Raw genomic sequence first — 13,007 nt, forward strand, 5'->3', positions numbered from 1 at the left:
GTAATAGCTCGGCTCGCCCAGTGCCCCGGCAAGATGATGCTCGCAGATGCGCCGGCCGGCTCCGAATAGCTCCGCTGGGACGAGCCCGATTACACGGCTGATAAACGGGCGGCGCCACTCCATCACCCACCTGATCAAATGGAAATTATGCATGAAATATGGCAGAGCGGCCATCCCCCGGGATCTTTCGTTTGATTGGCCAATTTTTGCCGGGGCTGGGACGGTGCTGGCAATGTGCCAACAGGGTCAGGGGACGGGAGTCGACTGCTGACATAGCTCTGCCGGGGGAGAAACTAATGACATGAAAATGGTGCGATTTAGCTGCACAATCTTTTATACGAGTGTATCCCACATTGATTTGCCCTAGTTTCCGGAATAACTGTAATGTAATAAAATAAAGAGGAACTCTTCCTTTTCTCTCTTCCTCTTCCCTCTCCCTATCTCTCTCTCTCCCTCTCTCTCTCTCTCTCTCTTTCTCTTTATTTCTCTCTCTCTCTCTCTCTCTCTCTCTCTCTCTCTCTCTCTCTCTCTCTCTCTCAGCTCCTGAACCTCTTTCTCCCTCCTTCAATTTCCCTATCGGCTCTCCTTCCGCAAACACTGTTTACTTTCCAAAATACCTGCTGATGGCTCGAAAACCGTTTTATAAGTTGCAATAAATGTGGTGTTTTTTAACGGTCTTCCTTGTTCCAAAAATAGTACGCGTGCTGCGAAATTCCTACATGAATGGTTGCATCTAACCGCCGTCTTGATGGCCTATTTTGTGCTGGCAGACTAGCAGTTATTGGCCTTTCATACCGTTTTAATTCCCCCTCCCCCCCCCCATTCATTGGTCACAATGTCTCGCTTCCGTTAGCGGTTACCCGTTTGTCTGTATGCTGGTGCTATTATTGAACTCAAAGCTCTGCCCTCGCTACTCACCAAGGCATTCACCTTTCATTGTCCGAGTGCCCGAACTCCCATTCACCTCCATTGATCCAAACAATGTCCAGAGGTATCGGTAAGGGGTCGGCACCAGTCGAGACTGTCGGAGTCTCGACTGTATAGTGTATACCAGTACCTATCTAACCAATCTTAGTCCCACCAGCAACGCGGCGGTGTGATGGCCGTCTCGGAAAGCCTTAGATCTCTTGCGAGTCTGCGACTTTGAACCCAGAGACGAAGACTTCGCGACCATCGCCTCTGAGAGGCTGCCCCCTCTCTGACAGTCTTTTCTCCCGGAGACACGAATCTGTGTGTGGCCCCGGGACCTATCAGTGGGGGCGTCCCTGGCGGCTTATTTGCGCCTTACAGCTCCATTAGCCACCCAGGCTCGGCTCAGCTCGGATCGTCTCGGGTCGGCTCGGGTCGGCGGCAGAGGCGGCGCAACGGTGGCAGCTCAGTATAAATGGTGGCCAGCGCGGGCCGATCTCGACGGGGCGTCGCCGCCGCCATCTCCGCCACAATCCCGGCTGCAGAAGTGGTGCCATCATGACGCGGCGGTGGCGTGCTGCGCGTCCAGAGGCCACCCACGGTCGGCGCAGCCGATACCGGCAGACACAGACATCATTCGGAGATGACCGATCACCACCTCTCCCGTCACCCGCGGTTCTCTACCCCTCCCCTTCGAGCTGAGGTGACGCCTCCCCCTCCCGGCGCGGCGGGGAACAGCACGCCGGGCGCCGGTAGGACTCCTCTGAGGAGAGAAAGACCGCCGCCTCCATGGGTGGAGAACCTGCCCCGGCCACCCCGGCCGTGGCCGGGGTAACTTTCAGCCGACCCCGGCGCGGCCGGGGTAACTTTTTCCACTTTTGTAAATCCTGAAAGCTGTCTCCATACGAAAAAAAACTGCCATCTATAAAAAGTACTCTCATTATTCTTATCTACCTTCAAAAGTTCTTGAAAATTTACTTTATTTTCATTTTGGAGCTTCTATGTTTTTAAGTCTTTTCGTCGCGGAGCTCGACATGTTTCATCAAACAGAAGTAAATCATATTTAAGGGCCGTTAGCGTAAGATGGCACTGTAATAACATCACAAGACAGGACGAGGATCAGTGAGATAGAAGGACGAGCTGCTGGGGCTCAAGGCTCCCCCAACTTAACCCGCACCAGGGTGGTGGCCTTATCGTAACACGTTGAGTCGAGAGGTTATCTGGTCATGTTTTAGGCAAGCTCAATAATAAAATCACTATAGATCATCAAAAGCCAACTTTCTCTTATTTTAGCGTTCTCCGACAACTTTTCTCACAGTTCATGAACATAACGGAGCTTAAACACTGCAAACAAAACATTCGATTACTCGTTTAAGGCTCGGTCGCGAATACCTAATATTTCAGGTGCGAGCTCAAATCAATAAGAGGGTCAAAACGGTCAAATTTGACATTTTGTTTTGTGTGGGAAGGTTGCAACTTCCACGGAATAAGCTTTGCAAAGGGCATGATGGCATTTTTAGCACGATCATCCAGCAAATTTGACCTGATGACCTAACCTAGCACTAGCCACTAGGTGACATGCGTCCGAAATTTTCAGGCGTGTTGCAAAATTGTTGTTACAATTACGAAATCTTCCGCACCTGCGTGCAGCAGTTTTCCCTAAAAACGTACGCAGAAATCCATTATTCTATGCCACAGAATAGGGGTTTGTTGATAACCGTTGACAAATATTTGAGCATCATCGTCTTTCTGACTTTCGGTCGCCGGCCGGGGTAACTTTTTCAAACATTCTCCACCCGTGGCCGCCTCAGAACACACTCAGGACCTATAGGACCGCCTCAGGACACAGAGGACCCCCAGAGGACAGAGAGGACCCCGGAGGACACAGACTCCCCGGCGCGGACCGGCCATCGCGCGCCAATCTAACGGGGAATGCTGGCCACCAGCTGCAGCTGTCGCATACCTATTCACCTCGGATGAATAACTATATTGGGCTGTTATGACAGAAGGCGAGGGGACGGTGCCGGCGGCCGGCGCGACGGGCGGCGGGGGGGGGGGGGGAGGACTCTTGAACCGGCAGATAACGGTCCACGGTACACCCGCTCACATCGACAAACAGGCAGATGAATTATGAATGAAGATGTGTGTGCCAACTGGACTCGTGTCCCGGCTGGCCTGCTACTCTGAGAGGTTATTTCCGAGACATTCCTTCATAATTGGCTGGAACGTCTTAATCAATACGTACACAAAAGAAGCGGTTAAAATATTTGTCATATTTGACTCTGACATTATTAGCTTACCCTTCATTTGCATTGCATATTTTGGGCGCTCACCTGACGTTCGTTCACTGCGACTTATAGGTGCTAAACTGTTAAGCTAGCACCAAATACGCATAGCACATGGCTCAAACTCATGACACACCGTGTTAGGACGATAAAGGCGCTATAAACAGCGGCCAGGACTACCGGACGTCATATCCGCTGTGCGAGCCGAATCAGCAGCGGCCCCGAACAGTGAATGTTCGCACCGGCCGGGGAGGCTGGCAAACACCCGACAGCGATCAACTGACAGGTAAACCAACACAGCCCGACATCGCAGCAGCAGCGGTGGCGGCGGTGGCAGCGGTGCGGTACCTTTGAAGTCTGGCACTAATCAATTAGGCCGGCTAATGGTCGGCGAGCGCCGGCCGCCACCGGCGCCGATCCATAAACCACAGCCCGGCCGACACTGGTGGGTGTCTCGGGGCGCCTCTGATGCATGGGCGGCGCCACCGCGGGGGACGGGGGGGACAGGTCCCCCGCTATCGAAAGTTAGGGGGGTACAGTACCCCCCTATCGGCGAGGCCCGTTCAATAGTTGATAATAATGCATTATAGAGCTATCCGTCGCATTTAATGCATCGTTGGTTAATCAAGGCAGGTTCTGAATAAAAATTGTTGTTGGGATGTATTGCAGGGGGTCCTGGCCATCTGCAAAAGGTGTGGAGCTGTGATGCCTGTAGTTATAAGGTGATCGGTAGGGCCTCGGGGATCGTGCCCCCCCTTTTTGGGGCGCCAGGCAGGGTTATTACCTCCCCACCCCACTGCCAGACCCCATTGCCGACAAAACCAAGTCTACTGAAATTCAATAGATTTCCGTTACTCTATGGATATTTTCCATTCCTAATATGTAAGTCAAATTCAAGCATGGCAGTTCTACCACAGGAACCATTTGAAATCTATGCCATTTAAACCCAGCACTTGGGGAGAAGTGTTCGGATAGATCACAGGCAGGACCAAAAAGCACGCAATAGCCCAAGACCTTATAATTGGGTAGCATCAGCCAGTGGCGGATCTAGGATTTGAGTTTAGGGGGGGCAAACATTGCGCCGCCAGGCAAGTCGACGAGAATTTCAAACGTCCAGTCTTAGGAACAAAAAAAACGAGCTACCCCTATTTTTCTCCTCGGATTTCGGGAATTATTTTTTTTTTTTACATTTTTGTCAGTCCGGCCAAGCCAGGGCAGCGCAAAAAAAATTGCAGCCACCCTGACTCCGGGAGATAGTTAGAGAATAGCTCACCGGCGCTATGGACGGTCCGTCCTCTACCTCCCGCATCACCTCGGCAAGACCTCGTCCGAAAGGTCCGCCCGCGCCGGTTCTCAAGGGCTTCTTTATCCGGAGACCGATAAGGGTCGCAGCAGCAGGTTCATGTGTAAATGCCCACGACCAAAGGCCACATCAGCGCACCTGCGATACTATACGCAGTCAGGGTTGCCACGTAGTTAAACGTATTAACAGTTGTTTCCGGTAATAGAAAATGAGATCAGTCGATTAAGAATCCCAACAAGAAATAGACGAAGAACAGCGCATTTGTTTTCGGTCCTGCATTTATTGATGCAATTACAATGATCATTCCTTAACTTTGGGACTAAACTTCGCGAGCTAGCAAAATTATACAATAAGTGTTACTTTCGAGAGGAGATAAACGATGCTTCTACAGACTACATAGGACCACAGCGCAACAGCCAACGGAATCACACTGAACAGCGTTAAGTTCCCACAACATACTGAGCTTCTCCAACACCTCGCAAACCAAAAGCTCTGACTGAGCCTTTCTGTGTTTGTCCCCGTTAGATAACGGTATGGCTCATGAAAAAGCCGCGATTGGTAATCTTCTTTACGTTATTCCTCTCAGAAACCTATCTCGCACTTGTTCTCAAAGGCACGCAGTACACCGTTCTTTCTGGCCATCACTGAGTGACACAGCGGCAGTAGCTCAACCATATCTGATGGATGATGGACTGACATTCATGGGGCGGAGGACTTTTTATCAGCTCACAACTTAATATCACGAATATGACAACCTTCTAGTCCTCCATTTATTTCACATTTTCTTTTCAAACACCATATTTTTAGTATTCAAGTTGTAGTTTTTTTTTAGGGGGGGCAAAAAGATATGTTTGCCCAGACGTTTTCCGTTTAGGGGGGGCAATTGCCCATTTTGCCCCAACGTAGATCCGCCACTGGCATCGGCTCCCTCTCGTCAAGGGGTTCGATAGCACTCTTTTTTTTTCTTCAAAACTAAGTTCGGTCGGCGGCCGAACGGCTGGGGGTCTAATCGAGCCCCCCTCCCCTTCTTACGTCAGCGGCTGTGAAAATGCCATTACCAGCTGTTGAAACATGGCAGTTGCTTTTGCATGAGTGCACGAAAGGGTTTTAGGTACGTGATACGTGAAAGGTTCTACATGAAAATTGAGATACCTACACCAGCTTATCAAATTGTGCTCACTGTGGTGCGCTCGGTTTTACCTTGACTAGTCTTTGAATTCTGGGGTGAAACAGACCAGCCAAGAGACCTGTTCCATAAGGAGAGCCACTAATGCTAAAGAGATGAGGGATGAGGTTTCCAGAGACCTTCATTACCTCCCAAAGGGGGTGCCCCGCCATTTGCCAATCCCTGCTGTAGTTGTTACGATTGGAGGGTGAATATGAGAACGATGCAGGTCGTGCCAGCTCGATCATGACGAACACAATGGTACCGACATCACAGCTCTATACTGCCATTTTTGACGAAGTTAATCAACAAGGACCGGAATCCTACCCTGGGGCATTTCACCTGCAGAGGTCGTCGGACCTGAGACCCTTTCACTCAATTTTTCAACGGTGCATGCGCTCGTTTTTCCCGCGAAGCTCTTGGTAAGAAAATCCATCAGAAAGTGTGATCAAATAACGGCTGGTGACCTTCCATGACCTAGCATGACCTTTTGAGTGACCACCGATGACATGACCACTGACGGCTAGCCATTAGCTGCACCCTGCCCGTTGCATATGGATCAGGTGGTGATGTCATGATTCTGAAATTATATAGCAGTTTTGGCGCACTTGTCAGAGCAGAAGACATTCCCACTTTTCCTCCATGACTATTTGATGGTGAAACCATAAAGCTGACCAGACGTAAGATCGAAAATTTGAAAGTACGAAACGTAAGAATAGTTGGCACTGCTACTCATATACCTAAGCAATTCGCAGCTTGTAGGAAACCAGCTTTGAGTTGGCAAGACTGCAAATTTTGATTTAGAGGCAAGGATGCTTGAAAAGGTGATCGATCTTAGGTGCCCTTAGGATAAGTTTGGAAACGGGATGCACCATTCGATGTGTTTTGGGCTTTGCCAAGTTTCGCGGCGTTACGTGCCTCGTTTTTTTTTTTCATACACGATCAGTATCTACTTTTGGGATTTTCGGTCAGGCAAGGTCCCCGTCCCCCCCTATCGAAAACCCGTGGCGCCGCCCCTGCTCTGATGGCCGGCGGTGTCCTCTGATCCCCCTCACGGCACGTGCAGAATGTCTGAGACAGAGCCGGCGCGGCCAGACGGAAAATTGTCGTGTGATCAAGTCACTTAATGGCGTGGCTAATCCCCCTTAATTTCGTTGTGTTCTTTGGAAACAGGAAGTGCCAAGCGTGTCGCACCAGGTCAGACATAGGTCAGACATCGACAGAACGTTTTGATACGCACCGCAAACATTTTATTTGTTTATTCAAACTGTATAAACTGCAGTTTACGTCGTGCAAATCGCATTCCCGGCTGGCAATATAGGGCCACTATGGTATTTTTATTTCCCAAAAAACAGCAATGAGCTTCAGTTGAAGAAGTTTGACTAAGTCACCTCCGGACCGGCGTTGAACCACTACCTCATTACTGCCGGACCGAAAATCGGTATGACCTCTGCCGGACCGCCAAAAGACCTTCGCCGGACCACGGCCGGACCGCCACCGGACCACTGTTGGACCACGATAGGACCGCGGTAGGACCGCCGCCGGCGCCCTTCTTCATTGGCCTGATATAAAAGTGTCGGACACAAATTATAGGCACCGTCGGCTCCTCACGGATTTATGTCCAATCGTGGCCGGGCTTTCTTTCAATTAGCGCTGCCGTGGCTGCTATTAAGCAGCTTCATTTGGAAACAAATAGAGAGGCCTGATCGGCGCACGTTACGTCACGAGTGACGTCATCCGAGGTAAAGACGGCAGTAAATAGTTTTCGTCTTGTAGTGGCGGCGACCGCTCCACCGTTATGCTCGAGCTCATTTATTCATCTGCGGTAGGTAAACCGCCGCCGTAATGGTACTGCAGTCTGGCATTGACTTGTAATTGGGCAACAGGATCGCCTTTCCGATTAGCACACATTCCTATGACACGCCATCCTAATAGACAAAGCCTACGCCGGGTCAAAATCATCGCCCCAGGCTCAGGTGCGCCATTCCTATCGTATAGCCAGTGCCAGTCCGCCATGTTGGTGACACCTTTGGAGAACGGCACCTACAGCGGCGCGCACGGCACACGGCGGCAAATGCGGCGCTTGCCGTGCGCACGGCGGCAGAAGCGGCGCGTATAGGTACGTACGGCGCACAACCGTCCTGTGTGGGCGCGCGGCGTCCCACCACGGCCGGTAATGGTGCAGTAACGGCGGACGCCGCCCCTATACGCTGGTATTTATGGCACCGTGGGCTGGCGGGCAGTGCTGCCGGGGAGACTTGTGCTGCTGGAGCTGCCGTGGGCTGCTGAGGGATGCTGTGTGCTGCCGTGGGGGCTGCCGTGGGATTGTTAGAGGTTCTGTGATTCTGCTGAGGGCTGGCTGTGCCTGATGAACTTCGTGAAGATGGAAGGAGTGGGAGGGAATAGCGTAGACAGCTGGTAACGTTTATCACTTTATCGGGAGCTCATAGGGCCATGCGATGGTGCAGATTGCTAGGCCACGCCACTCCCTCCTGCCCCTCAGCTGGTCATTTGGTGTGTCCCTGCTCTGATCCTGCCGCCACCTGCGTCTGTCTGAGACTGGTCTGGTGAACGCCACGGCCCGTACATTTTCTTCGGCCCTCGGCATCACCGCGTCTCGTCGACTTCGACTATACCCCGGCTGTCGACACCGTGAGAGAGAGAGAGAGAGAGAGAGAGAGAGAGAGAGAGAGAGAGAGAGAGAGAGAGAGAGAGAGAGAGAGAGAGAGAGAGAGAGAGAGAGAGAGAGAGAGTGAGAGAGAGAGAGAGAGAAAGAGAGAGAGGGAGAGAGAGAAAGGGAGAGAGAGGGAGACTAGAGAGAGGGACCGCCGTCGACACCGTGAGAGAGGCCGCCGTCGACACCACCATCAATCAGTCCGACGATAAAAGCTCTGGCGCCGCTGCCGCCGACGACGACGACGGACTGTGCAGTGTCGCCGCCGACGACGACGACGGACGGACTGTGGAGTGTCGCCGCCGACGGTCGACAGAAGACGGCGACAGGAACTGACGGGCCGTGTGAATCTGGCACGGTCTGCTGGTCTGGCTAGACGTGAGTAGTCTGCGGAGTTGGTTTGTCCCTTTACAGTCACAGGCATAGGAGGGGAGCGGGGTCTGGCGGTTTTATGCAGAAGCCGAGACTCGTGGACAATATCAGTCAGTCAAAGTCTCGTTCGTTGGTTTTCTCGTCTACCGATTCGTGTATGTCCAAGCTGCGTGATCGGAGAAATATATTTTTTAATTGTATTGGTTGTTTCCTCCCATTTCTTCCCGAAAATTTATCTAAAGCTGTGGCTCGAATAAAACGATCGTCTGTGGGTACAAGAATAAATTTATTGGCATCTATAACAAAACATATCATCTCCCTACATCAACAGGGTATTTACAGTTACAACCAATCAACCATCACAATATGGTCGTCGTCAAACCTATGGGTAGGAACAGGTACAATATCTCACACATAAACGTCTATATCGAGTAACACGCAGTTACTGGTCCATCTCCAGTGATAGCCGGCGCGGCGGCGAACAGTGACGCACGCTGACTGACGCGGCGCACGGTGCGTCACATTTCGAGTGACATTCCTGGCCCGTGACACGTCACCGCCTTCCCCGAGATGGGATGACGTCACGGCCCGTACGGCCCCGGTCAGCCCGGGTATGGTCGGACCGGCTCAGCGACGGTCGCAGTTTATAGTCTTGGGTATATCGGGCAGATCGGGGAACAACGAGGAATTTCTCTCCACCGTACACACATTGCGGACATGCAGTACATACATACGGTGATCGATACATGTGGTATGCAGTGGCAACATTTCACAGGCTAAAGTGACTATGGCACAGGCAAACGGCAAATAAGCTTGACATGCAAAGTACACAGTGGTAGCAAGCGACGGTGGCTCTACAGGGCGTAGGGCCTGAAGAGGTCGCCGTGCGGCCTGACCCGCGGTCGGCACAGGTCAACCGGCGAGGTCACCGGTCGGCGGACGGCCGGGGCGGGGGCGGGGGCGGGGGCGGGGGCGGCCGGCAGCGGCACCGGCTGCAGCGGCGTCATCACACCGGCACACTGCAGCTGGTACATGTACGACTGCATCACGTGGCTCAGGTAGTGCATCTGGCTCTCGCTCTGCTGGCGTTTCTCCTTCATGCGCCGGTTCTGGAACCAGACCTTGACAGTGGCCTCTGCCAGTCCGAGCCGCTGGCTGAGCTGGCGGCGCTGCGGCGTGCTCAGGTACCGGTTGGCGGCGTACTCTGTCTCCAGGGCGGCCATCTGACCGGCCGAGAACACGGTGCGGGCCGGCCGGCGCGCCGCCGAGCCGCCGCCGGCCGCCGAGCCCGAGTCGCTGCTGCTGCCCGAGTCGTCGCCGGAGAGTCGCCGGGTGGCGGCAGACGGCTCGGCTGAGTCCGAGACGGCCGGAGACACCGGCGGGGGAGTCACCAGGCGCGGGGAGTCCATCTCCACTGCGGGGGGAGGACGACCGTCAGTCCGACCGGCCAGTGCCGACATACAGATACCTACAAGACAGAGAAATGCCTTTTTTCTGACAGTTCGAGCTAGCTAATTATTCATACAACCTTTTCCGAAAACTTATGAATTCCAAAACAAAAAGTTTGACCTGGTCCAATCGCAATGAAAGTCACTGAGCCTGAAAGTCCTTCTGAAATCAGCTAAATTAGACGTCAAAAGCAAATGGCGCCGCGGTCTCTCCAAGAATATTGCGCCGTGCACTCACCTCCGCTATCGATGTCCTTGCACATAGCCTCGATCGACTGCAGCGCACCGCCGTCTTCAAACATCTCTCAGTCACCGGGGTGTCTCTCTACTCCTCTCTTCACCAGCGCTCTGTACCTTCTGTGCGGTCCGCTGACGGGACCCGCCGCCGCCGACCGGCCGTGGGGGCGGGGCCTGTGGGCGCCGACCAATGACCGGCGCCGGCGCCCGCCGATGGTCGTCGCCGCGCCTTGGCCGCGCCGCCGCTGCCGCCGCCGCCGCCGCCGCCAATTTAGGGATTAGCGGGCGCCGGGAGGGCCCGATGCCTCGACGCCAACTGTATAGAGCCGCCGCGCCGGTAGGGAGACCGGGCCAGGTGAAAGTTACGGATGTCGAATATCGTCAAAGGTAGTTGACTCAAACCGTTTAGTTCCGGTCTTTGAGCTCTGTGATTCGGCCCAGTCGAAAGTCATAAAATGGCTGATACCGGGAACCGACGTTTGTATGTGGGGAATGGGGAGTGCTTGTTGCATCGGGCATGACATGGGTAGGTGATTCCAAGATAATAATTTATAATCGTTTCTTATTTAGCCAGCCACGTCTTATTAACCACGTCTTAATCATTTTGACGTGGGCATAGGTATGCAATTGTATAGGATATAAGAAAGGTAATCATCAAAAGGCAATGTGTTCTTATCTCGATAGTTTGATAGATCGCCCACTGAAAGTTTTGGAGCGAAAACGTTGACCTGGATATATAATCTGAGCTGACGACTTATCAACGCGGAAAGAATTGCAAATAGGTATAAAGGTATAGGTACCTCTAGGTAGTCAATATCAAATATCAAATAGTCCGACCTACCTACCTGCTTTGTGACTAATGACTTTACTACGTAACGTAGATAGAGTCACTTGGGTACCTACACAAATTAAAAGAAAAAATGGGGAAAAGTTAACTCCGTTGCTGCTGAAATCTTTTTTGTTTCCGGAAGTGGGAGAAGGGATGGGAGTTTTCACGCCCGTGTAACACGGCTCTCGAGCCACCTAGCGAAAAGAGGTAAGCGGCTTTGCTTTCGATAGATCGTCAAAAGTTCAGGGTACCGGAGTCGAAGTGGCAGACGTAGTCTGTCAGAGTTTACAGTTTAACCGAAGTCGGAGTCTAGAGTCGATGATGAATAGGGGAAGGTGGGGTAAGACGGACCAGGTTTGAAGGCCGCATATCTTACTACACTCCTCTTGTTACTCATACTGTTTAGAATGCTCAATCCGTCCTCTTTCGATATGTGCGAAGACTAAATTTCAGCTCAAAGAAATTTAGGTGGTGGCTGCTCATAAACGGAGATACCTATTGTCAAAATTAACGACAAGAAAAACGCGGCCGGTAAGACGGACCACCCAGCAGTGCCTGCTATCCATTCATGTGTGTTACGCTTCTACTGTATACTCTTGTAAGTACCTAGAAATAACCAGAGTGGTAAAATAACAAATTGTGCCTTTATGCTTTACATGTGTGATAGAAGTGCAACTAAAAGCTTGGAACCTGTGTGTTGATTGTCGTTTGGAATGAATGCATGCTATAAAGCACTTATGCACAAGTGCTTTATAGTTAAGCACTTGCATGAATAGCTCACATGCAACAAAGACTCCTTCCTGAAAAACATAGCTTACTTCTTAAGCTTACGTCAATGTTTTAGCAAAACTGTTCATATTCGGGGTAAAATGAACAGCTACAGGGTAAGATGAACTATGAAGCACTGTGGTCCGTCTTGCCTCAAACCTAAATTCTGTCATTATGGTTAAGTAGGTATATGTTAAATCGCCCAATATTGCGAAACCTTGCTTGTCCTAAAGTGTGACTTTAAGATTGTTCTTCACAGTTGCAAATAAATACTAATCATGCACGAAACTCGAAAGGCGCTGTCATTTTAAATCGTCCTTAGGCCTCTCATATTAGATTGGTTTGACGAAAAATTCCATTTTTCTCAATAGCTCAAAATCTATGCATCCTGGCCCTAAGAGCTCAAGGTGGCTATTGGTAGTACGACGGAAAACAAAGGAAGTGAGTGCACAAAGCAGCAGATAGCAGCAGTGGTTCAGCCGGGAAGGCTGATGGTCCGTCTTGCCCCGCTGGGCCGTCTTACCCCGCCTTCTCCGTCCTAGCTAAAAGTCATGCCAACGCCTGTTTGCTTGAAAAAAAATACGCTCGTAGGTAGGCTTTCACAAGACATAGGTTATTTTATCGAAAATATGGCTATAGGTACGTACTCTTTGGCCCCTGGCGAGGGAGTGCTTTTTAACGTGAAAAGCACGTTGGCCGTGATAGAACTTGTTTTTTGGTTCAGTTAAAGCATGTTAGGGACCTACTTACAAAGTATGGAATATAAGGCATTGGACAGGTCAATTATATGATCTCTCAGAGGGAGGTCACACCTCTTCATGAACTCAATGGGAGAAAGTTTAAAGACGCCTCTTTTGGACGAACGTCATTCCAAGCGCTCTCAAACACCCATGACACACTGAACTGGAAACTGGCACCCGTGACCATGTCCCTGAGGTCATCTCAGGTCACGAATGGTATCTAGCAGCTTTTCGTGAATAGCTTTCAAATAGAGGCGTGCTAGAGCGACGAAAACAC

At 51.4% G+C, this 13,007-nt stretch overlaps 1 protein-coding gene across 1 annotated transcript; it reads right to left on the reverse strand.

Annotated features, from left to right (window-relative positions):
* Nucleotides 1-8,973: 8,973 nt before the first annotated feature.
* LOC122392670 (brain-specific homeobox protein homolog) lies at nt 8,974-10,818 on the reverse strand. The gene is made up of 2 exons (XM_043387798.1): nt 10,395-10,818; nt 8,974-10,122 (listed from the first exon to the last, which is right to left on the reverse strand). The coding sequence occupies exons 1-2, from the start codon at nt 10,456-10,458 to the stop codon at nt 9,563-9,565; spliced, it is 624 nt and encodes a 207-aa protein (XP_043243733.1). The 5' UTR covers nt 10,459-10,818; the 3' UTR covers nt 8,974-9,562.
* Between the last annotated feature and the right edge of the window lie 2,189 nt (nt 10,819-13,007).

The sequence above is a fragment of the Amphibalanus amphitrite genome, unplaced genomic scaffold (genome assembly GCF_019059575.1).
Source record: "Amphibalanus amphitrite isolate SeventyFive unplaced genomic scaffold, NRLGWU_Aamphi_draft 000496F_arrow, whole genome shotgun sequence".
Classification (NCBI taxonomy): domain Eukaryota; kingdom Metazoa; phylum Arthropoda; class Thecostraca; order Balanomorpha; family Balanidae; genus Amphibalanus; species Amphibalanus amphitrite.

Bases quoted from the DNA above. Each gene is read 5' to 3' on its own strand.
- LOC122392670 (XM_043387798.1), bottom strand. From the start codon at position 10,458: ATGTTTGAAGACGGCGGTGCGCTGCAGTCGATCGAGGCTATGTGCAAG. The intron at 10,123-10,394 runs GTGAGTGCACGG...CTCCCCCCGCAG, and splicing joins CAAGGACATCGATAGCGGAG to TGGAGATGGACTCCCCGCGC.